General features: G+C 45.6%; 1 protein-coding gene across 1 annotated transcript in view; it reads right to left on the bottom strand.

Moving 5' to 3' along the window:
* Positions 1-4,725: 4,725 nt before the first annotated feature.
* LOC132391506 (AP-3 complex subunit mu-2) overlaps positions 4,726-26,115 on the bottom strand; it is a 48,625-nt gene continuing 27,235 nt past the window's right edge. Inside the window, exons 5-8 of the mRNA XM_059964788.1 lie at positions 18,519-18,652; positions 14,195-14,402; positions 12,070-12,214; positions 4,726-7,205 (exon numbers count right to left, since the gene is read on the bottom strand). Coding sequence (XP_059820771.1) covers positions 7,105-7,205; positions 12,070-12,214; positions 14,195-14,402; positions 18,519-18,652 — 588 coding nt within the window. The 3' untranslated portion in view covers positions 4,726-7,104. The remainder of the gene's footprint in view (positions 7,206-12,069; positions 12,215-14,194; positions 14,403-18,518; positions 18,653-26,115) is intronic.

A 26,115-nucleotide genomic window follows, 5' to 3' on the forward strand; every position in this document is an offset into this window, starting at 1 on the left:
GAATGAGGCAAATATGAGAACCACAGACAGAGCAGGTGTCTGACAGGACAGGAATGTGGTGCTCCACTTTCTACCCTGAGCTTCCATGTTCCTGAGCAACGGACCCGAGGTTATCAATACCATCTCAAATGCTCTTTCGTTGACTTGAGTGGTCATGGACCAGAGATTCCCAGGAGCCAGTCGGTATATTGAGCATATCCTTGGATCTTCCCTCACTGCAGAGCTTGGAATAGGGTGTGTTATAGATCGGTTAAGTGAGTGGGCAAGAGTCTGGCAGATGGAGTACAATGTTGGTAAATGCGAGGTCATCCACTTTAGAAGGAAAAATGGAAGATCAGTTTGGTATTTAAATGGTAAAAGATTGCTGCTCGCTGCTGTGCAGAGGGACTTGGGAGTGCTTGTGTATGAATCACAAAAGGTTGGTTTGGAGATGCAGCAGGCTGTCAAAAAGGCAAATAGAATGTTGGCCTTCATTGCTAGAGGGATTGAATTTAAGAGCGGGGAGGTTACGCTGCAACTATACAGGGTACTGGTGAGGCTGCACCTGGAGTACTGTGTGCAGTTCTGGTCTCCTGACTTGAGGAAGGATATACTGGCTTCGGAGGCAGTGCAGAGGAGATTCACCAGGTTGGTTCCAGAGTTGTAGGGGTTAGACTATGAAGTGAGATTGAGTCACCTGGGACTGTACTCACTGGAATTCAGAAGGATGAGAGGAGATCTTATAGAAACATATAAACTTATGGAAGGGATAGACAAGATAGAGGCAGAAACGTTGTTTCCACTGGTAGGTGAGACTAGAACTAGGGGACATAGCCTGAAGATTCAAGGGAGGAGATTTAGGATGGAGATGAGGAGGAACTGCTTTTCTCAGAGAGGGGTGAATCTGTGGAATTCTCTGCCCAGTGAAGCAGAGTAAATATGTTTAAGACAAAGTTGGAAAGAGTTTTGCATAGTAGGGGAATTAAAAGTTATGGGTAAAAGGCAGGCAGGTGGAGACAAGTCCATGGATCATCAGCCATGATCTTATTGAATTATGGAGCAGGCTCGATGGGCCGGATGGCCGACTCCTGCTCCTATTTCTAATGTTCTTTCAGGAGTCCGGTATTGTGTTTGCAAGGACATGGCCTGCCTGCTGAAGCTAACTGAGTGAAATTAAGCCCTGGCATTGTTGGAAACACAGGAGGCTGGTTAAAAGAGAAAGATGAGCTTCCTCTATCGTGTACGTCGAAACATGAAAGCATAGTGAAATACATTATTTGCATCAATGACCAGTCTGGGGATGTGCTGGGGGTAGCCCACCAGTGTCACCACACTTCCAATGCTAACGTAGCATGCCCACAAATTTCAACCCTAACGGGTACGTCTTTGAACTGTGGGAGGAAACTCATGGGGACACAGGGAAAACATACAAACTCCTTACAGTTGTGGGAATTGAAACCTGATCAATGGTGTGGTAATAGCGCGATGCTAACCACTCATTCCTTATTTGCTGCATTGCATGCTGTGGGCAGTCATGGTCTTGACAATGATCGTTCTTGGCTTGCCATTGCCTTCTTCTTCTGGACAGTGTCTTTATGAGACAGGCAACCCCAGCCATTATCAAAACTCTTCGGGGATTGTCTGCCTGGTGTCAGTGGTCACATAACCAGAACTTGGGATAAGCAGAAACTGCTCATACGACCATCCACCACCTGCTCCCATGGCTTCATGTGACCCTGATCAGGGTTGTTGGGGGGGGGGGGGTGCTAAGCAAGGGCTACACCTCGCCCTAAGGTGATCTGCAGGCTAGTGGAGGGAAGGAGCGCCTTACAACTCCTTTTGTAGAGATGCATCTCCATCCCATCACCCAGTACTAAGCATTGCACTACCCAATTGCTGCAAATACCAGTATTTGAAATCTGCTGGTGGGGGTACTAGGCCAATTGAGGTAGGTGTGTGTGTGTAATTATTAATCATTAATGTTTTGGATCAATATCCCATATCTGGACCCTTGTGTTCCACCCGAAACGTTAACAGATCCTTTTCCTTCCACAGATGTTCCTCGACCCTCTGAATTACATGGGAGCAGAATTAGGCCATTTGGCCCATTGAGTCTGTTCCACCATTTCATCATGGCTGATCCATTTCACTCTTAACCCTAATTTCCTGCCTTCTCCCTGTAACCTTTCATGTATGCCCGATTAATCAAGAACCTATCAATCTCTGCCTTAAATACACCCAGTGACCTGGCCTCCACAGCCGCCCGTGGCAACGCATTCCACAGATCCACCTCCCCCTGGCTAAAGAAGTTCCTCCTCATCTCCTTTCTAAATGGACGTCTCTTTAAACTGAAGCTGAGCCCTCTGGTCCCAGACTACCCACTTTTGAAAACATCCGCTCCACATCCACACTATCTTGGCCTTTCAACATTCAATAGTTTTCTATGAGGTCTCTCACCATTCTTCTAAATTCCACTGAGTGCAGGCGAGCCATCAAACACTCCTCATATGATAAGCCTTTCACCCTCATGAACATCCTCTGAACAGTCTCCAACTTCAGCACACCTTTTCTTAGATTAGGGACACAAAATTGCTCACAATAGTCCAAGTGGGGCTTCATAAAGCCTCAGAGGAGCGTGACGATGGACTTTTTATCCTTTAAGAGAAGTTGAAGGGGTTTGCATTGACAATGTTGGTGATACTACATCTTTGAAACGTCTGTTGTAGGGCATTCAGTTCTCAGAAGCATGGGGGGGGGGGGTGGGTGGGCAAGCATCATTGATGATGGGAAGAGACCGCCACAGGCAAAGCCCCACCACATAATCGAGCACATCTACAAGGAGCGTTGCCACAAGGAAGCAGCATTCATCATCAAGGGCCCCCACCATCCAGGCTACAGTCTCTTCTCGTTACTCCATTGGGAAGGAGGTACGTGAAATTTAGATCACCAGTTGCAGGAACAGATATTACCCTACAAGCATCAGGTTTCTGAACGAGTGTGGATAACTTCACTCACTTCAACACTGAACTGATTTCACAACCCGAAGACTCATTTTCAAGGATACTGCAACTCATGTTCTCAATATTTTTTGTCTACTTTTTAAGTTATTTGCATGATTTGTTGTCTTTTGCTCGTTGGTTATTTGTTAGACTTTGTTATTCATAGTTTTTGATAAATTCTAGTGTATACATTTTACTTTCCTGTAAATGCCTATAAAATAAATCTGAACCACACACACAAAATGGTGGACGAACTCAGCCGGCCAGGCAGCATCTATGTAAAAGAGTACAGTCGACACTTCAGGCTGAGAGTCTTCAGCAGGATTCTGCAGAAGGGTCTCAGCCTGAAATGTCGACTGTATTCTTTTTCATAGATACTGCCTGACCTGATGAGCTCCTCCAGTATTTTGTGTGTGTTGCTTGGATTTCCAGCATCCGCAGATTTTCTCTTGTCTCAAAGTAAATCTGAAGGTAGTTTATGGGAATTTATACATACTTGGATAATAAATTTACTTTGAACTTTGAGTGGGAATATGGTATTGAACAACAAAGGTTGGAAGGGCCAAGTAGCCTGTCCCTCCAATTTTAACAATATTTCCAAGTTGAATTTAATGTGCCGCATTTGTGATAGAAGGAACGTGGAGAGCTTTGTACAAATTACCACTTGTGCCAGCCACAGACAGCCTAGGGACAGGATAGCACGGAAAAATTCATCCAGGTCATGGGGATGTAAAGGGTGTTCATGGCAAACCCACACATGAACTCCAGGTGGACTCTCCAATACAAGCCCAACCTTGGGACTCCTGTGGTGCAGTGTGAGGGAGTGGCAGTGCCTCCATTGAGAGATTCTGCAGATGTTGGAAAGTATTACATATTTCAGCCTTGAGAAGGGGAAGGATACAGGCTGTGTACTCCATCTTTGTCAATCACAATCTTATACACTTCTAGTAGGTCTCCCCTTAGCCTCTGCCACTCGAGAGAAAACTTCAGTCCTGATGAAGGGTTTCGGCTCAAAATGTTGTCTTCCCCTCCATAGATGTTGGACTGCTGAATTCCTCTGGCATTTCGTGCCCGTTGCTCCTGATTTCCAACACCTACACAATCTCGTGTTTCAGAGAAAACAACAAGTTTGCTCAACCTCCTGATAGCACATACCCTCTAATCTGGGCAGCATCCTGGTAAACCTCTTGAATGCAAGACGTAGTGAAGAGCTTGGGATTTGTGTGTCATTCTGGCACATCATACCATATGTAATTACACAGAGTTGGTAAAATGTAAACGGAATGCAAGGTACACCAAATAGGAGAAAGTCTGCAGATGCTGGAAATGCAAAGCAACACACACAGACAGACAGACAGACAGAAACTCAGCAGGTCAGGCAGCATCTATGGAAACGAATCAATAGTTGACCTTTCAGGCTGAGACTTTCTTTTGGTTATAATGCTGCAGTTACAGAGAAAGTGTAGTGCAGGTAGACGGAAGCACACAAAATCCTTGCTACCACATCAAAATTGACAGCTGGCTGCGCTTCCACCCACAGCTTTACCAGCTGTCGAGCTGCGAGGGAATTAAAAGTATCTCCATGCCATATGAATCTATGCACACGGATCAGCGGGATCCATGTTAGGGTTTGGCCAATCTACGAATGGCAAACCTGCCAGACTACTGCATACATCCAGGATTCCGGGGAAAACATCATTGAGAAGGAGAAGCTAATAGAAACACAAAATCTCACTGGCACTTTGCCATAACAAAGTTTTACTTTATTTAACGCTAAACATTAATGAACAGGCTTCCCATGCAAGGTTGCCCTGCTCCGGTAACAGTTCATACTCTATTAACAACATCTGATAGGTGTACAGTAAAGATAATTTTTAAAAATATATCCAAACAATAAATTAAGATGCTGTACCACCCACAAGGGGCAAGTCAGGTATTGCACACACAAATAATTCAGTTTCATCTCAACAGGAAATTAACATGGTAAACCCTGCTTACGTCACTAATGAGACTTTGGAGAGGAATCCGCTTTCTGTGGTCAGCAGTTTACCCTTGGAAATATTTCAGGTCACCTGCATTGCAGTCGAACTCAAAACATCTCAGAATGTTAGGTCATAAAGAATGTACCACTTGGCCCAATGGAGCAGATTCAAAAGCTTCAATCGTTTCACAAAGCAACATGCAGACAAGAAAAGGCCCCATCTCTCTTTTAGGGTGAAGAATAGAGCAGGGGCTCCCCACTGGGACTGATCGGCTAATGGTAGGGGTCCATGGCATAAAAAAGGTCGGGAACCCCTGGGCTAGAGGCACATAATTAAAACCACAGTGGTCACTCTCAGCTCTATCATTTGCCTGATCACAGGTGAATGACATTTAAGGTGCTTCCGTAATTAAGTCATTTCTTGGACCATACACTACACCTTCATCCAGGGATTCCCAACCTTTTTTTTAATGTCATGGACCAATACCATCAAGCAAGGGGTCCGTGGAACCCTTGCCTTAATCAGATGCTCATGAAATGAAATATAGAAATTCCAGCTCTATATTTTGGGTTTGTTATATTTGGAATAGCAACAAATAGTTTATTCACAGTCTTGTACTTTCCAGGAAGATCCTGCCAAATCCCAAGCTTCGTTGACTTATTTGTTAAAACACAATACTTTTCTCACAGCCACCAGTGGGCTACAGAATAGCGGGCATTACATTAACATTAAATAGAGTACAATGCAACACAAAGTTACAACACCAAACCTTAACAAATGCAGCACAAATGCAGGAGTTTGGATAAACTTTAAGCAACAAGGTATCAGTACTTCCCATACAGATCTGTTCACCTGATAAAGTGTAGCAAATATTTAGCTTAGGAATTGTTGCTTCTGAGCACGGACAAGGATTGAAAATTATACTTCATTGGCAAGAGTTTATCTGGTCCTGATGGGGTGTTGCAACATACACACTCAGCAAAGAGGATTGCAGTGGAAGATTTACAACCGGCCTGCAAAAAGGTTAGAAACCAAGCAGGCCAAAAGAATGGCTTCACCGCTACATCGTGATGTCCACATTCAGGGGTGTTCCAGCAGTCACTGATGTCTCATTTCTAATTCAGCGTTTGCAGGTCAGAATAGGCGGAAGAGGTGCCCAGGTCATTTCTCTCAGGGGTAATACACTCGACAGAGGGGCACTTATTGTTGTCTGGTGAACAGCAAGTGCTGCTCGATGACTGGGAAGCTAGGATTACATTGTTACTCACACAAAAAAAACCCACTACAGATGCTGCACTTTGAAATAAAAGCAGAAGGCGGCTGGGGTGGTTCAGCGGGCAGGACGTGAGGAGAATTTTGAGTTCAAGTTCAGGCCATTTATCAGAATAGAGGAGAACTTATTCACGTGCTATTTCACTCTCCACAGATGCTGCCTGACCTGCTGAGCATTTCCCAGCATCTTCTGTTTTTATCTAACATCAGCTAAGAAAAATATCCTGTGGAAATCAAGTGTCCTTATAACAGCATAAAACTAAATTAGCACCCTTGTAAACCCTTGAGCACATTGAAATAGTGACAAAGTTAAAGTACTATGCCACTACTACTCAGACCACACACAAAGTTGGGGAACGTGCAGTGTGGTTGTTTGTTCCAGAATTTCTTTTCTACTGCGGTAACATAAACACATTAACACACAAATTTTTCAGCTTTTGCGAGGCTACTGCCTGTTAGAATGTGAGTTAAAAGCAGACTTCTCACTATATAGTGTGCAGAAGGAACTGATGTTAAACCTTACCACACACAGCATGCATCGTGGTTGCAGCTGCACCACTTCAGCGCCTCCATCAACGATCTGCGTAACTGAGTGACGGGAAATGGAGGATGGCAGCTGCTGCTCCAGAGGGCATCGAGTCCCAGGTATCGCCAACTTGACTTCGAGTCTATAACCTCTGCTTCATACCAACAATATTGATGGTTAAACCTGTGCTGGATTCTTTGGAAGTGCAGCTAACCACCAAGGCGGTTCTATTGATACACAAGAAGCAGTAATAAAGGAAGAAAAAAAAGTAACCCCAACTGGGAAGCAGGCAGGCAGGGAACAAAACTCTCATGGCTGTCGGAAGCAAGTGCCTTCGGAAAATCCACTATGTGCGGACTTGGAATTTGCCGGCTTTCGTCATGTACTTGATGCCTTTGAATGGCTTGTACTTCTCTCCGTACATGTCCAGTCGGTTCACCTTCAGACCTGAAATGAAGGGCAGCACAGGATCTCGTCAGCGGGCCTCCGTAAATCACAGGAGACAGAAACCAGACGGTATCTTACGGACCTTGAAAGGGCTAGGGAGACCGGAAAAGTAGGTACTCTGCTCGAAGATGCTTCACTTTGAAATGGCCACCCTCAATGGAACTGGCATCCCACTTAGTTGTGCCCAGAGGTCAGAACAGTAGTGTTCGAGAAATCAAAATGTTACGGTTAAATGTGGTGTTCTGCAATCGGAGCTGCAGCAAAGGATCCTACTTTCCAACTGATTCTAAATAAAAGCTTAGCAGTGATGCAGAAAACCTTTTAGTTTAAAAAAAAATGAAAGTTCAATTGATCAAGCACAAGAGGTTCTGTAGATGCTGGAAATCTAGAGGAACAAACACAAAATGCTGGAGGAACTCAGTAGGCCGGGCAGCAACTATGGAGGGGAATAAAGAGTCGGCGTATCCCTTCCTCATAACCCAACTCAATTCTATTAATTGAGATTCATGCCTCTGTTGATCGGACAGGAGCCTTTCATATTATTAAGTGCCCTTCTACCCTAGACTCTCCCAAAGAAAAGACGTTATCCCAATTCTAATAAGAAGCATCAGTTCCTTCCTCTCAGAAGGTAAAAGAAAATGAACTAGTTTGACAGAGCCTTGTTTTATAGATACAGACCTTCCAACCCATCATATCCATGCCATTAATCCCCTACGTATATATTCCCATTTACTGGCACATAGTCAAAGGCATTGTATACCATGTACATTCTTCGTAAATGCTGTGAGAGCCTTTACCTCCACTACCCCCTCAGCAAGTATGTTTGAGACTCCAACCACTCTCCTGGTGAAGAAACCCCTGAACCTCTTACTGCAAACCAATGCCCCCTAATTTTAAATACCTCCCCTATGGGGCCACCCTCTCCTATATTCAATGCAATCAGCTTATAAGCCCATACAAAATTGATTTCCTCCAAGAGAACTACAACTTTGTTGTTGGGTTTGGAGGTTTGCGTGCCTCAATACCCCGGAGAGCTCTGTTGGCTGGAGTCGGGGCCTTATGCTTTGTCTCTTGGTAGGGTCACCCATGCCAAACAGGTCAAAGGGTAGAGGTCAGTGGTCCACTGGTCCTCCAGGTTTGGGGGTTCAGGTCAGGGCTAACATCCCTGACTGGTCAAACAAGATAGTTACGGAAAGCAAGAAGAATCCTCCTACAACTGAGCGTGATGGTATTCCTGAGTCTCCACCCGGGATCTGCATGGCTGCCAGTAGTGAAAACTGAGAGAAAGCTACTGACACAATGAAGGATGCCCTGAATACCACCAGAGATGCAGGACCTTCATCGCTACCCTAAACGCCAGCAGCGTAACGGGGCAGTAAGTACAAATTGATTTCTATCATCAGGAAATCTTTCTGGAGCTTTAAGCAAGTTTTGTTCTTGGGCATCATGAGTGTAAACACAGTCTACTCAAGAAAAGAGAGCCAGGGATCTTTACGCCATGAGCTATCTGCGTTAGATGGAGATGTTTAATGGAGTTCTGAAACCATCATCATCATTTAATCATTAGTATCCCAGCAGCCTACCACTGGCCAGCTGTGGTTTCATGTGGGTGCTCAGCAAAGTCGCTTAATGATTGAAGAAGTTTTCGCTGGTTAGGAAAAAAACTGGGGCTTAGTTCGGAGTCATCAAGCACCCTCACTTTCTCCATAACAAGCAGGGTTTCCCCGTGGCCAACCACTGGCCACTCCCACTACGACATGTCGGTCCATGCCTTCCTCTACTGCCATAATGAGGCCACTATCAGATTGGAGCAACACCTCATATTCCATCTGGGTAGCCTTCAACCTGGCCATGAACACCGATTTCTTCAAGTAATTTTTCCCTCCCTCCCCCCCCCCCCCCCCACCTGCCTATCACCTTCCCTTTTGGCCGTGGTCCACACTCTCCTCTCCTATCAGATTCCTTCTTCAGACTTTTCCACCTATCACATCCTAGCTGCTCACTTCACCCACTCCCTCCCCTAGCCACACATCTCCCCCCTCACCTGGCTTCACCTATGGCCTTCCATTTTGAACTCCTACCCCTTTAAACACCTTATTCTGGTCTCACCTCAGAACGTCGACTGTTTATTCCTCTCCATTGATGCTGCCTGATCCGCTGAGCTCCTCCAGCATTTTGTGCGTGTGTTACCCTGGGGGAGTGCTCTGTTGTCAGGCGGGCAGTTTTGCAGGACACTGATGTGCCTACTAGGGCAGTGCCAAGAAGAGGCCGCCCAGTCAGTGGGACAGTACTTAAGAAAGTATAAACAACAATCAAGAATTAAGAATTTAGCCAGAGGGTGGTGAATCCATGGAATTCATTGCCACAGATAGCCTTGGAGGGCAAGCCACTGGGTACACTTAAAACAGAGATTAACACACTTTCTAATCAAGAACGTGTCAAAGATTACAGGAAGAAGGCAGGATTTCAGGGTTGAGAGGGGTAATAAATCAGCCACAATAGAATGGCAGAGCAGACTTGTTGGGACAAATTCCCTAATTCTACTCCTATGTGTCATGGTCTAGGATGATCAAGTTAAGGGTCAACATGTGGAACTCTGCCATCTTATATTTCTCTCCTTTTAACCCCAGATTGTTAAAGCAAATCGTCCATTTTCAACAAAAGACTGACCCACCAGACAGTAGGAAGCAAGCTTGCACTGTTGGAAGTGTCATCTGGACACTGAGCTGAGGGCGCTAATTTTAGGACAGGGGTTCCCAGACTTTTTTTAAGCCATGGACCCTTACCATTAACGGAGAGGTACATGTTTTAGGAGGTTACAACCGCTGCAAAACTTTTAAAAAGTGAGGGGGCTATCCCACTCCCCGGTGATATTTATCCCTCACCCTTCTTTTAAAAAAACATAACTTGGCCATCATCCTTTTGTGTTCTGTGAATATTTTTTAAAGTTAGTGTCCATAAAATCGTAGCCATACAGCACTGAAACAGACCCTCCTGCCCACTGAGTCAATACTGGCCATTAGGCACCCACTTGCACTATTCCTACATCAGTCTCTCCTTTTAGTTATTTAGAGTTGTAGCATAGCAACAGGCCTTTCTGTCCCAACGAGACCACACCACCCAATTTCATTCATGTAACCAATTAACCCTCTCACCCATACAGTTTTGGAATGTGGGAGGAAACCTGAGCACGTGAGCTTGATTTCAACGTGTAAGAGATTTGGTTAGGTACTGTACATTGATGGTAGACATATTGGGGGTTATGGTCCCAGCGCAGGTTGATGAAACTAGGCAGCTTAAATGGTTCGGCATGGACTAGATGGGCCAAAAGGCCTGTTTATGTGCTGTACTTTTCTATAATTCTATAATTCACCAGAGGAAACACTGAACACTCTTTAAAGACAGTGGGGGGGAATTGAACCCAAGTCGCTGGTGCTGTAGTAGTGTTATGCAAATCTCTACGGTACCGTACTTCCCACTACTCTACCCTCATGCTCATCAATACCCCTCATTAGGGACAAGAAAACCTTCCAGACTGCATACTATTGGAATTTAGAAGGATCGTAGAGCACTTAGAGGAAAGTGGAGAGGTCACGGGGAAAACATGCAGACTCCACACAGACAGCAAGACCCTGCTGATACCATTACTGACCAGCCTCGGAAATCTCCACTATACTTTTCCCATTTCCTTAAACTACAGTAGCATTCTGCTGGTGGCAAAGCATCAGGAAAGGAAGTGGAAGAAGCTAGTTAAATACAAATGTCTTGCTTGCCCTCTCTTCTCGTTTCTACCACTGAGCAGGAGGTACAGTAGCCTGATGTCCCATGAACTGATATTCCCAAGCCTAATCCTACCTCATCAACGGAATGCTACAGGCCATTTCTTGCACCACCCCGTGGACTTGGCTTGAATTGAGGTTTACTATTATGTGCAGTTCTGATCACTTACCTACAGAAAAGATATTCATAAGATTGAAAGAGTACAGGGAAAACTTACAAAGACGTTGCTGGGGCTTGAGGAACCCAAGTTATAGGGAACAATTGAATGGATTGGGATTTTTATCCACTAGAGTGTAGGAAAATGAGGGGAGATTTGATGGAGGTATGAAAAATTTTGAGGAATATAGATAGGATAAATGCAAGCAGGTTGAGTGAGACTAGAACTAGAAGTCATAGGTTAAGGGTGAAAGTTAAAATAGTTAAGAGGGGGAGCTACTTCACTCAGAATGTGAAACAAGCAGGTGAACAAGGTTCAAGAAGTTTGGGTAAGTACATGTATGGGGTGGGGGTGGGTCTGGAGTGCTATGTTCCTGGTGTGGGTCGATGGGACTCGGCAGAATAACAGGGCAGCGTGGTAGCATAGCCATTAGCGCAACACTATTACTGCTCGAGGCAGAGTTCAAAGTTCAATTCCGATGCTATCTGTAAGAAGCCTTCAGGGTCCTTTCCGTAAGCACACTCCGGTTTCCTCGGAGCGCTCCAGTTTCCTTCCACATTCCCAAGACATACCAGTTAGCAGGTTAATTGGTCATTGCAAGTTGCCCTCCAATTAGGCTAGGGGTAAATAGATGTGTTGCTGGGTGGTGCAGCTCATTGGGCCAGAAAGGCCTGTTCTGTATCTCTAAATAAACAAACAGTTCAGTACAGACTAGATGGGCCAAGGGGCCCGTTTCACTGCAGTAGCACTCTGCAACTTTATGCCTTGTTTTCTTCACTGTCTTGTATAATGTATATTCTGTGCCTGTGATGCCGATACTAGTGAGCGTATCTATACCTCACCGTACTGGTGCAAGTGACAACAAATTCAGCTCAGTTTGGATGTGTTACAAGCCAGGATGAGTCAACCCTGCCGGGTTGGGTGTACCTGATATGGCCAACTGTTGGATCTTGAACTGGACATTAATGTTGGGGTTCTCGTCAGGTTTGGGCGACCCTGCCTGCAAGCTCATGGAACCCTTCAGACTGGGCAGCTTCTGGGGATTGATCTTCCCAACATCCCACGTCAGCACCTGCAACATTTCAGGGGAAAGAAAATTTACCGTTAGGTGCAAAAGGACTCAGATCAGTAACGCAAACATTACTGACAATGTATTGGATCTCCCGTGGTAGACGCAAGTACAGACAGCATTCACGTGACCTACTTTTAGCATTTATTCGGGCAGGTGGGGCTCATTAGCCTTGGACAGCAGCCCGTCTAGGAGAAGGAAAACTCTGATTTCAAACCTCCGCTGCCTTGCGGCCATCCCCACCCACGGGACAGGCTTCGGGAGTAAATCCCGAGGAAGAAATCTGGAGCCGGGGTCCCTAAGGCAGTTTGATGTTGTTTACAACTTCACTCTGGCAGCCTCTGCAACGACACTGGTGTCAAGCTATATCGGAGCTTGCCCTTCCCTTGAACCACATCAGTGATGTGGAGAGGGGGAGCCCACTGCATGGGCAACAGCCGGTTCTTCAAATCCTCCCACCCAGGCTTGCACCCTGGAGAGGACATGGTCCACCAGAGGTGCAAACCCATGATCTGCTGGGATTTATGGCTGCCTTCTACAATTCCTAAATCAGATTAATTAATTTTACTACCACACTTAGTACAGAGTACAGAGACATGCTTTTCGGCCCAATTTATCCACACTGACTAAAGTTCCTTATTTTTTTTCTTTACAGCTGCACTGACTAACCATTGCTCTGAGCAGGAAATTTTGGCATGGCACCTAAAACGTGTGGTATTTTAAACAGCATCCACGTTCAGTGGGCCGGTCCTTTATTAACAACGGGCTCCCGACTTCCATTCTGCGTTTTCAATGTTCCAATCTGTAACAAAGTCGTAACTTGAAACATTGAATGCAAATACTCTGAAGCTCTAAAATGTTTCCAAATGAAGGTTGTGGTATGTTTAGCATTTAGAAAATTTACAGATTATATTTATGAGAACATAATTACAGGGTATTTCACAATTATATTAACATAGATTTCAAAATTATACGAACGTTATGTAAAATAAACTTCCACTGGATGGTAACAAAGGCATGTGCGCAGGAGCAATGCAGTTACTGTGCGATCGCACACTCATGCAACTTAGAGGGAACAGTGATGCTGACCACGGTCAAAGTCAAAGTAAACTTATTATTGAAGTATGTATATGTCACCATATACTACCCTGAAAATCATTGTCTTGTAGGGATTTACAGGAAGATAAAGAATTATACGTAAAAAAAAAGACCGACAAACAACTAACACAAGACAAATGCACAAGACAAATTACGCAAATACAACGAATACTGAGAACGTGTTGCAGAGTCCTTAGAAGTGAGTTTGTAGGTTGCAGAATCAGTTCAGAGTTGAGGTGAGTGAGGTTATCCACACTGGTTCAGGAGACTGATGGTTGTAGGGTCCCTTCAAAGCTAATCCCGTCTGCCAGCGTTTGGCCTGTATCCCTCTAAAATTTTCCTACCCGCGTATCAGTCCAAAATGGACCAAGCAGGGTCCAAAGAATTGCAGAGGAGAGCCCCTTAATGTTAAGGTCATAGCAGTCACCTGGAAACAAACCAAACCGCTGAGAGACTGAGTTTGGGAGCTGACACGCTTCCAGAATAACGAGGTTCCATGTCGGAGAAAGTTTAATCCATTGTTACAAAACCAGCAGAGACAAATGACCTCGTAGCGATGTTAGAAATAATGAAATAATAAAATAAGCAAAACAAGTGTATCTAAAAAAAGTTAGTTGCTAGCAAAAAAAAAAATAATGATTCCCTGGTTGTCTCTAACCTCAACAAGACTAACCAACGAAGAGAATATGTGACTATACCCATTGCTTCTACCACACCTCAAATTAAATGTACGACACAAAATATAATTGAGAGAGACAGAAAATAGATACATGGTTCCTACAAAGGTCGTCTGTATATAGAAAGGGCTGAGCATACTCAAGAGGACAGGCGGTATATGCGGAAATGGAATCGAATCAACATTTCAGGTTGATGACTTTTCTTTACCTTGGTGACGGGGTCAAAGTTGTAGTTCCCTTGCGTGGAGGCGAGATTGACATTCAGTACCACCTTCGGCAGCTGGCTGGTCACAATAGTCCCCTCCAACATCTTTCCCATCGTCTGCTTTGGCCCGATGGTGATCTCGAATCGCCCTGTGGAGCTGCCATCCCGGAAGTTGATGTTGTGTTTGACGTAGACAGGGATGGCCACCAGACTGCAAGGCAGAGTGAAGGATTTTTGTACAAGGCTTTCTGGTTGCATTTACTAAAATTCACACACAGTTGCTATCAAAGGCAGCACTTATTGCTATTCCCCAACTGTCCCTGACTTGCTGGACCACTTCAGGGGAGAACGCGATCAGGGTCCGATTCCTACCTCTCTCTGTAAGGAGTTTACACATTCTCCCCGTGTGCTCTTCCTCCGGATGCTCTGGTATCCTCCCACACTCTAAAGGTGAATGGCTAGGGTTAGTGAGTTGTGGCCGAGCCAACATAGCCCGGCCACAATTCGCTATGTTGGCACTGGAAGCATGGCAACACTTGCAGGCTGATCAGCACAACCCCTGCTGATTTAATTTGATGCAAATAATTCATTTCACTGTATGTTTCAATGTACATGTGGTAAATAAAGCTAATCTTTCTTTCTAAATCAAACCTCCAAGAGGACCACAACCTTCAGAGGCTTGCGTATCTCGATGACCTGGAGAACTACGTTAGCTTCTCCCCTTCCTTTCCGGTCCCTGGTGAAAGGTCAACTGTTTACCCTTTTCCACAGATGCTGCTTGGCCTGCTGAGTTCCTCCAGCAGTGTGTGAGTGTGAGTGTGTGTGTGTGTTCTTGGGTTTACGTTGGCCGGAGTCGGGATCTTGTGCTTTGACTCTTAGTAGGATCACCCATGCCAAACAGGCCCTCCTCCCCATCTACCCCAGAGATGCTGCTTGACCTGCTGAGTTCCTCCAGCAGATTATTCATTGTTTTTTTGTTTTAAATCCCTTTGCCCTACTTTCCTGCAAGAGCAGCACAAACCTTGTTGTGGCTTGGAGGCTTGCGTGCCTCAATGACCCGGAGGGCTACGTTGGCTGGAGTCGGGGGTTTACGCTTTGGCTCTTGGTTGAGTTATCCATGCCAAACAGGTCAAAGGGTCAAGGCCAGACTAAGAGTGGCCCTCTGGTCCTCCAGGTTCAGGGGTTCAGCTCAGGGCTAATTTTTCTACCAAAAATATTGTTACGGAAACACAATGAAGAACCCTCTATCTGGGTGTGACAGCATTCCTGTGAGTCCACTCGGGATTTTCATGACTGAGAAGATGGCCAAGGACTGGCACAGATGAAGGACCTTCGTTGCTGCCTTAAACACCAGTGGCATAACCAGCAGTAACTAACTTCTTTCTTTTTAAATCAAGAGTCAACCACGTTGTGTGGGTCCGAGTAAGGAGGAGTGGACAAGTCCTCTGCTGGCGACCGCTGATGAACCAGGTCAGTTTTTACAACACCCCAAATGGTTTCGGATCATTAATGCTAACATCAAACTAAATCCACCAGCTAATCGGGTTTCTAGGGGGCGGAGGCTCCACGTAAGCATGCCTGGGGAGCAGGGAAATATTACAGGGAGGTCCCGTGTTCAATAGATACGGGCCCACCCTCAGCGGCACCGCGGCCAAATGCTACCGCAGTGCCAATGACACGGGTTCAATTCTCCACTTCTGTAAGAAGTTTGTGCGTTCTTCCTGTGACCACATTCCTCTCCTCCACGCGCTCCCGTTTCCTACCACATTCCTCTCCTCCAGGCGCTCCCGTTTCCTACCACATTCCTCTCCTCCACGCGCTCCCGTTTCCTACCACATTCCTCTCCTCCAGGCGCTCCCGTTTCCTACCACATTCCTCTCCTCCAGGCGCTCCCGTTTCCTACCACATTCCTCTCCTCCACGCGCTCCCATTTCCTACCACATTCCTCTCCTCCACGCGCTCCCATTTCCTACCACATTCCTAAGACGTGCAGAATAGAAGGTAAATTGGCCACATGGGTGTAATCGGGCAGTCAGGCTCCTTGGGCCAGAAGAGCCTAGTGAATTTCTAAATAAAGTCTTAATAGTTTGCAAGTATAATATATGCAGACAGTTCTCAGGTGGAAACAGGTTGCACTCCTGATAATTGTTCATAACTCAAACCATCTGTAAGTCAGAAATGGAGGGAGAGGGAGAGGGAGAGGGAGAGGGAGAGGGAGGGGGGGGGGAGGAGAGAGAGAGAGAGAGAGAGAGAGAGAGAGAGAGAGAGAGAGAGAGAGAGAGAGAGAGAGAGAGAGAGAGAGAGAGAGAGAGAGAGAGAGAGAGATGATAGAATGATTCCTGGAATGCAGGGACTAACATATGAGGACTGTTTGTCGGCTCTTGGATTGTGTTCATTAGAGTACAGAAGAACGAGAGGGGATCTCATAGAAACATTTTGAATGTTGAAATGTTGGATAGAGTAGATGTGGAAAGGCTGTTTCCCTTGGTGGGTGAGTCCAGGACCACAGGTCACAGTCTTAGAATTAGAGGGTACCCATTTAAAACAGAGATGAGGAGAAATTTCTTTAGCTAGAGGAATCTGGATTTATGGAATTCGTTGCCACATACAGCTGTGGAGCCCCAATCATTGAGGGTTTTTAAAGGAGATTGACAGGTATCTAATTAGTCAGGGTATCGAGGGATATGGGATAAAAGCTGGAAATTGGAACTAGATGGGAGAATAGTTTAGCTCATAGTGGAGTGGCAGAGCAGACTCGATGGGCCGAATGGCCTACTTCTGCTCCTTTGTCTTGTGATCTTGTGAATAGAAACTGCGGCGACAGGAGAGCGAGTCGGCAAGGGAAGAGCAGCTGCCAACAAGCCTCACTGAGTGAGGGAGTGAGTCAGGTGTTTGGGGGGGGTGGGCAAGAAGGCTCATGGAAATGCCCCGTTCCCACCCAACAGAAGATGTTTGCAGGCATGCACCAGCAGGGAGGTCCATCCCCATCCCATCCTGTCAGTCTCCCAAACACCTGATCATGCGTACGGGCTTGTCCATAGTCAGGTGACCATTACCTGTATGGTGACTACCAAGTCAGCAAGACTGACCAACAGGGGGCAGCCAGCCACAGATCTTTACTGCCAAGCTTATTGCAGATTGCAAAAACTTTATCCAGGAGTTTCTTAAAAGACCTTTTCATTTCTGCCTTCACCACCGCTGCGGGGAGCCCATCCTGTCCAACCCCAGAACAACTTCCACAATATAGAAAGTGCCTTTGGCTTGTTCAATAATTTACAGTGCAGGAGTTTCCTGACTTGTACTTAGTGGATTCAACATGTTAGAACTCAGCATCTCTAATCTGAATAACTTTATTTCTAAATTCGAATCACATCATAAAAAATAAATAATATCGAGGGGAGATGTCAAAAGTCAAATGAGCCAACATGAGAGATAAGCTCAGCAAATATTTTACACAGAGAGATGGATAGGGGATAAGTCAACCCAAATATAAATTTCCTAAATATGTTCCAGATTTTGATATTCTGGTGACTGACTGATTTACTGGCTGCTGGTCTTTAGGGCAGTAATGAAGGTCTTTCATCTCTGGTGGTGCTCAGGGCTTCCTTCAACATGTCAGTAGCTTTCTCTACTGTCTGTTATGCAAGACCCTGGTGGAGACTTGGACGCAGAAGGATTCTTCATTGCTACTTCCGAGCAATTTAGTTTTAGCTGTCAGGGTTGTTAGCCCTGAGCTGAACCCCCCGAGCTAGGAGGACCGGTGGACCACTCTTAGTCTGGCCTCTACCCGTTGGTTCTTAGTAGGGTCACCCATCCCAGATAGTAACCTATCGAATCTCCCTGCAAGCTCTCCAGTACAAACGAGGTTGAGATTATTTAGAGATAAAGCACGGTAGCAGGCCCAACCAGACTTACAAACCAGACTGCCCACCTTCACCCATGTGACTAACTAACCCACCAACCTCTCATGTCTTTGGAATGTGGGTGGAAACCAGAGCACCCGGAGGAAACCCACAAGGCCATAGGAAGAATATAGAAACAGCTTACCAGACAGTGGTGGAATTGAACCCTGGTTGCTGGCAATGTAACAGTGTTATGCTAGCCACAGTGTGCTTCCTACTGAGAGAGAAGATCTAACGAACAGCAAAGCACGCAAGAGCAGCCAAATGGCCTTCTCCAGTTTCCGTTGCGCTTTTGAGATTACCCACAGGTGAATTTCCAAACTCGGTCCAGGAGTAACGTGGGAGTCCACAGCTGCAAGGGAAGGCTGCACAGGAGCACCAATCTTGGTTCTTCCACCCCTCCACGCCAGCCACATGCCACTTACTTCTGGGAACTGACGTGGTAGGACAGGAGCCGGAAATTCCCATCTGGCGGTATGAAAGAAAGGATTCGCTCCGACTCCCACCTCTTGAAACGGACGCAGGGGTGGAAACTGACATCGTCCAATAGCCGAGGATTCTGAAATTGTAACAAAATACAAAGGTCCAATCAGAATCTTACGTACACCACTACTCCCATCCACTAGAGGTCAACACTCATTGTTGGAATCCACTGCATCTCACCCATGGGTGAAGGGACCAATTATAATATATCCAAGTGTGCTGATAATATTGGATAGCTTTTGTGTTGTAAGGAGGAGGCAAAGAGAATTCAAAAGGATATACACATTTCCATTGATCGAATTTAATTTTTCTTTAATTCTATTTAGCTGTTCACTGATTCTATTGTATTTCTTTGTTCTACTGTGAATGCCTGCAAACAAGAATATCGGGGGGTAATATGGTGATATATATGCCACTTTATTAGTTCTACCTGATCGCCCAAGTAAATATCAAAACAATTCAATGCACTAAAGTATGCAGACATGGTCAAGAGGTTCAGTTGTTGTTTAGACTAAACATAAGAATGGGGAAGAAATGTGATCTAGGTGTCTTTGGCTGTGGAACGATTACTGGTGCCAGATGTTGTGGTTTGAATATCTCAGAAACTGCTGATCTGGTGGCATTTTCATAGCAATAGTCTCTAGAATTTACAGAGAATGGCCCAAGAAACAAACAAAAAAAAATCCAGTGAGTGGCAGTTCTGCGGGCGAAAACGCCTAATTAATGAAAGAGATCAGAGGAGAATGGTCAGACTGGTTCAGGCTGACAAGAAGGCGATAGTAACTGAAATAACCACGCTTTACAACAGTGGTGTGCAGAAGAGCCTCTCCGTATGCACATGTTGAAACTTTAAGCGGATAGATAACAGCAGCAGAGGACCATACCAGGTTTAGCCTGCTCCATCTTGGGCACTAGCCTACAAAGTACCCAGGACATCTTCAAGGAGCAGTGCTTCAGAAAGACAGTGTCCATTATTAAGGTCCTCCAGCACCCGGGGGTGGGGGGGGCATGCCCTTTTCTCACTGTTACCATCAGATAGGAGGTACAGAAGCCTGAAGGCACACACTCAGTGATTCAGGAACAGCTTCTTCCCCTCTGCCATCCGATCTCTAAATGGGCACTGAACCTGTGAACACAACTTCACTTTTTTTTAATTATTTCTATTTTTTGCATGATTTTTAATCTATTAAATATACATATACTGTAATTGATTTACTTATTATTTTATGTCTTCCTTCTTATGTATTGCATTGAACCGCTGCTGAAGTTAATAAATTTCACGACACTTGCCCGTGATAATAAACCTGATTCTGATTCTGAGGTTCCACTCCTGCAAAGTCACCATTGGATGTACATAGTTTGATAATCAATTTACTTTGAACTTTAAGTGAACGAGCAAGGAAATGGCAGATAGAATGTACTGTGGAAATGTATGAAGGTATCCACTTTGGTAGGAAAAAAAATAAAGACAAGTATTTTCAAAAATGATGGGAGATTAGAAAGCTGGTGTCTAGAGGTATTGAGGTGCCTTAGTAAAAACACTTAACAATTAACCCATTACTTAATGGGTAGGTAAAACGACCAACTAGAAAGGCCAACAGTATGTAGACCACAACGAAAGGATTTCAATTCAAGAAAAAAACATCATACTGCAATGATGTAGGTAAGACCTTAGTGAGACCACATCCAGACAACAGGTTTAGGAACAGCTTTTCCCCCTTTGCCATCAGATTACTGAATGGACAATGAACTAACCCAAGAACACTACACCATTTCTGCAGTAATTAGTTAAAAAAAAACACACACACTTTTTCTCTCCCCCCCCCGGTGTGTATGTGTATTTTTCCCTCAATCTTGGGTCCTCTACTAGAGGCCTGGTTGCTGAGGGTTCAGTGCAGGATCCTTACTGTTCCTAGTATTGTGCTCTTCTGGACCGAGATCTCAGATATCGTTCCTGGGATTTGTTGGAGCCGCTCTCCCAGTCCAGGTGTCACAGCCCCAAGGGCTCCTATCACCACCGGGATTACTCAGGCTTTAACCCTCCACATCCTTTCTATCTGCTCTTTCAAGCCCTGGTATTTCTCCTGCTTCTCATATTCTTTCTTCCTGATGTTACTGTCATTCGGGATTGCCACATCTAATACTGTTGCTTTCTTCTGATCCTTGTCCAGTATTACCATGTCTGGTTGGTGGCCAGTATCTGCATTTGGAAGCCCCACTGTCATTTTCCACTAAGTTTTTGGGTGTTTCCCATTCGAACTTGGGAGTGTCCAATCCATACTCAGCGCAGATGTCCCTGTACACAGTTCATTGTGCCGTTTAGTGTATGCTGCCTCTGCCTGCACCTTCGGTCTTATCTGATGTGACAAACTCCAGCTTCTATTGCTTGTACTTAGTGCCTGTTCTCCAGCAGCCATGAGCAGCGCCTCTGTACTGTCTCACAGCCCTGCCATTTCCAGGACTTTCTTAGGTCAGCCGCCTCTGATATCAGGTGATGGTACATCCCGTGCAGTGGCTTGTGGTTCTGCGTCATACAATTCCACCTCCACATCCCCTGCCTGCTGGCTGAGGTATTCTCCTAACAGGTCATCCTTAGGGGCCATCTTCCTGACATACGCATGGATGGTTCACATTTCTTTTAGGACTCTGGCCTTGACACTTCCAAGTTCCCATCCTCCTTTATTCTGGTGGGTGTACAGTTGCTTGATGTTGGATTTTGGATTGAATCCTCCATGTATTGTTAGTAGCTTCCGGGTCTTGATGTCAGCGGCTTCCAGTTTGCTCCTTGGCCAGCACACTATTGCGGCTGGGTATCTGATGTCTGGTAGGGTAAATGTGTTGATGGCACTGATTTTGTTCTTCCCATTCAGCTGGCTCTTTAGGACCTGTCTCACTCTCTGGAGGTACTTGGATGTTGCAGTCTTCTTTGTGCCCACATTATGGCTTCCGTGCGCCTGCAGGATCCCCGGGTATTTGCAGCTGTCCTGTGTATCGGGTATGAGGCCTTCGGGTATCTCAACTCCTTCAGCCTTGATGAGTTTGTCTCCTTTCACTAACACCCAGCTGCACTTTTCCAGTCCAAATAACTTCTCGATGTCTCTTCTGTACACCCTTGTCAGCTGGATCAGTGAGTCAAAGTCTCTTTCATCTCTGGCATACAGCCTAATGTTGTCCATGTACAGGGGGTGGCTGATGGTCACTCCACTCCTCAACCTCTACCCATATCCACTCTCTGAGATGAAGGATGAAGGATAAAATGGATAAAAAGGATAAAATCCTTCATCGATTGAAGGATTTTCAAGCCTATGCAGAACAGAGTGCATCACCCTGGTATATACCACATCTGATGGCCATTTGTGCTATTGGCTTAGAGTTAACTTCTAGCACTGTCCTCCAATGGCCTATTGAGTTTTTGATGAAGGTCTTCAGTGTCTGGTTGACCTTGTGCAGACACAGGCGTTCCAGGATTGACGTGCGGGGCACTGAATCTGGTAGTCAATCCAGGCTGTGCTTAGGTTGGTTTGCCTGCTCTTGGAGTTTCGCAGGACTGCTTTGTCCAGCAGTACTTGGTGCTTGGTTCCATTACCAGCTCCCCCTCCCCGAGCAGGGGTCAAGAATTTACACACATGGTCTTCCAGCTTGGTGGCTATGGTGCCTGATAGGAGCTTCCATGTTGTTGACAGGCATTTTATAGGCCAGCAGTCTGATGCTGTTGCTCCTTAGTGAGGTGCCTTCATTATGGGCATTGTCCCTCCTGGAGTTAGTCAGTCAGGGTCGGGGCCTGCTTCAAGCAGCTGGTTCATTTGAGCTGCCAACCGTGTACGTAATGCTCAGAAAGTCTGCAGATGCTGGAAATGTGAGCAACACACATAAACCCCAGTGCTTTGTACATGTGTGTAATGCTATTAGTTTCTTCATCCAATAGGCGTGGATCAAGTCAGGCCCTGGTGGTGTCGAATTCTTCGTACTTGCTGCCTGTTGCTGGACACGTCCTGCTGTGATGCTGACTGGTTCTTCCTCTGGGAGATTGTACAGGCTTGCTTATGGGTCTTTCAGCTACCGGGCACCAGTGCTATGTGAGGCTTCCCTCTCCCATGTACTCTTCCCGTACTCCTCTGTTGCTGTTCGGTTCAGGGACTGGCATGTTTGTGCTCTGGAGCCATGCAAATACTTTTCCTGGTTCTTGGAAGAAGAGTGCGTTTATCTACTTGACCTCTGTATCTTCAGTGTACCTTTGTAGTCCGGTAGCCAGAGCCATCAACTGTTCCCCGGCAGTTCGCAGGGCTTCGAATATGGACCCATCTCTATGCTTCCTCAGCAGCCGAGATGAGTCTGTGGTCTTTCCACTGTCTGCAGCTCAGCTAATCTGCTGACTTCCACCCTTGTGGTTTTCAACTTGTCTTCCAATCATTATCTCCGAGGGGCCTATAACAGTACTCTCTGCTGTTTTCCCATTTTATAGCCCAGCTGCCGCCAATGCATATTTTAGGCTATTGGTCTCAGTCATGTTGGAGGTTACAATTGTGAGTAGTTCATTGGCTGTCTGATGGAATTTTATCACGGTGTCTGGGGAGCCTGGTTCATTGAGGCAGTCGCCAGTTTAGCTATGACCTTCTCTCTGATTGCAGCAGCCAGCGTCGATATGCCCCGAGGTGAGGGTCGAACTTGCATTTCCCGTGTACGACGTGATGCCGTCGCCTTTGCGCCACCTGTGAGCTGTGAAGGTGGGGTTTGAACTTGCGTTCCCCGATTGGCTCGGTACTGTGGTGACGTTGCCGGGCCGCGTCGTGATCACGTGCCTTCCAATTCAAGATGTGACAGCAACCCTCTATTGACAATGTTTGATCGCTGGGTAACCAGATGCTTTTTGGTGACTGTGGGCAACAGTCTTTGCGCTTGCTGCATCCTCTTTCCTGTGGGTTGCTGTTAAAGTAGCATTCTATTAATTCCATGTTGTCCTGTCTCGTCCATTTATGCTTTGTTCTGGTACCAATTTCTCTCCAGATGGTCCCGGTACCTCAACCATTGGTGTGGACCTTATTTATCCAGGCAACATCTGAGCTGGCATGACTTCTCGTTCTTGTCACTCTCACCTGGAGGTTTCTGTGGGCTGATGCAGTCTAAGCACAAGGGGGTCCAGCCCAATACCCCTAATGGGCTGCCACAACTGGGACCTGAACCTCGGACTCCCGAGTACGTACATGTACACGCACACACACACACACAGAGCTGCTGCAAGTAAAAAAAAAGCAAATTTCATGATGTGTGAGTGATGATAAACCTGATTCAGGAGCACCTGAGAGACATTCTGTAATGATCAATAAACCAATTGTATGTGGAATCAAATGTCCTTACCTTGTGTCTAAGGGCTGGGTGTGTCTGCTTCCGCTCCAGCCCCCCCCCCCCAATCGCCCCCTGGCACTCCTTCTCTGCCACCTGTCCCATACTCCTCCTGTGGCACTGCACCCTCGCCATTCCCAACATCCTTTGTTCCCACCAGACTTGCAAACATTCTCTCGGCTCCACATTGACAAAATAAATAACACACACACACACCCTTATTGTAATTTTTTTTAAATGCAATACTATCTCAAAACAAAAAACGTCAGTGTGATATTAAGCCTTATTCTGCGAATATCATATATTGGCCTGATCTCCCATACTGCAAAGACGCAAGGGTTGGTTGATTAATTGGTCACATGGGTGTAATTAGACAGAACGACATCATTTGGTCAGAAGGATTTGTTACCCTGCTGAATCTCTAAAAAAATTTAAATGTGCTATTAAGGTTCAACCAAATGAAGGGATGGAGAGAGGAAGAACACCTCAAAAGGACCGGCTGGGTAGCCTCCAACCTGATGGCATGAACATTGACTTCTCTAACTTCCGTTAATGCCCCTCCTCCTCTTCTTACCCCATCCCTGACGTATTTAGTCGTTTGCCTGTTCTCCATCTCCCTCTGGTGCTTCCCCTCCCCCACCTTTCTTTCTCCTGAGGCCTCCCGTCCCATGATCCTTTCCCTTCTCCAGCTCTGTATCACTTTCACCAATCACCTTTCCAGCTCTTAGCTTCATCCCACCCCGTCCGGTCTTCTCCTATCATTTCGCATTTCCCCCTCCCCCCACTACTTTCAAATCTCTTACAGTCTTTCCTTTCGGTTAGTCCTGACGAAATGTCTCGGCCTGAAACGTCAACAGTGCTTCTGCCTATCGATGCTGCCTAGCCTGCTGTGTTCCACCAGCATTTTGTGTGTGTTGTTGTAAGAATATTGGGTCTGTAGTCTCTAAACATCCGAAAAACCAGAAGTGCTCTCATTGAAATGTGTAAAATTCTTACAGAAGCCGCCTTGGCAATTTTTCCTTTGGCTGAGATATCTAAAACCAGGGCTCACAAAATAGAGGGTCAGTTTGGAGAAAATTAGAAGTCGAACCTTTGAACCCATGTTTGATTTTGAGAAAAGATGGGGTTCATTTGCTCGTTATTACCATTTGAGTTAATTGATAGATTTCCTCCACGATCTAATTGTAAATTTTGGTTTTTTTTTGCTGGTGGTTTGATGTTTATCTTCAGAAGCTTTTTGTATGAAATCTGTTTCCATCCATGTGTGGACATGGTGGAGGATTACAAATACCTGGGGATATGAATGGACAATAAACTGGACTGGTCAAAGAACACTGAGGCTGTCTACAAGAAGGGTCAGAGCCGTCTCTATTTCCTGAGGAGAATGAGGTCCTTTAACATCAGCCGGAAGATGCTGAGGATGTTCTACGAGGCTGTGGTGGCCAGTGCTATCATGTTTGCTGTTGTGTGCTGGGGCAGCAGGCTGAGGGTAGCAGACATCAACAAACTCATTCGTAAGGCCAGTGATGTTGTGGGGGTGGAACTGGACTCTCTGACGGTGGTGTCTGAAAAGAGGATGCTGTCCAAGTTGCATGCCATCTTGGACAATGACTCCCATCCACTCCATAATGTACTGGTTAGGCACAGGAGTACATTCATCCAGAGACTCATTCCACCGAGATGCAACACTGAGCGTTATAGGAAGTCATTCCTACCTGTGGCCATCAAATTTTACAACTCCTCCCTCGGAGTGTCCGACACCCTGTGCCAATAGGCTGTTCCTGGACTTATTTCCACTTGGCATGATTAACATTATTATTTGATTATTTATGGTTTCATATTGCTATATTTCTTCATTATTCTTGGTTGATGCAGCTGTAACGAAACCCAATTTCCCCTTGGGATCAATAAAGTACATCTGTCTGTATGACGCATGGCTCCGGGGTTGAACACCAGATGGGTTTTCTTCCCCCCTCACTTTTTTTTCCTTTAGTAGGCTTTTTTTTCCTTCTTTTTTTTTTTAAAAAGTGTTACCATACTTCTCAATTTTTAAAACATTGTGGTTTTTTTTCCTTTGAGACATTGTAAGTGTTACCTACTTTGTTGTACTCTTGTTATTTTGACTAATAATAATAAAAAGGATTCAAAAAGAATAAAGGGTCAGTTGTTCAACAGAAATAAAATTATTAAGTATGCAGA

This window comes from Hypanus sabinus, chromosome 1, assembly GCF_030144855.1.
Source record: "Hypanus sabinus isolate sHypSab1 chromosome 1, sHypSab1.hap1, whole genome shotgun sequence".
In the NCBI taxonomy this organism is placed as follows: Eukaryota; Metazoa; Chordata; class Chondrichthyes; order Myliobatiformes; family Dasyatidae; genus Hypanus; species Hypanus sabinus.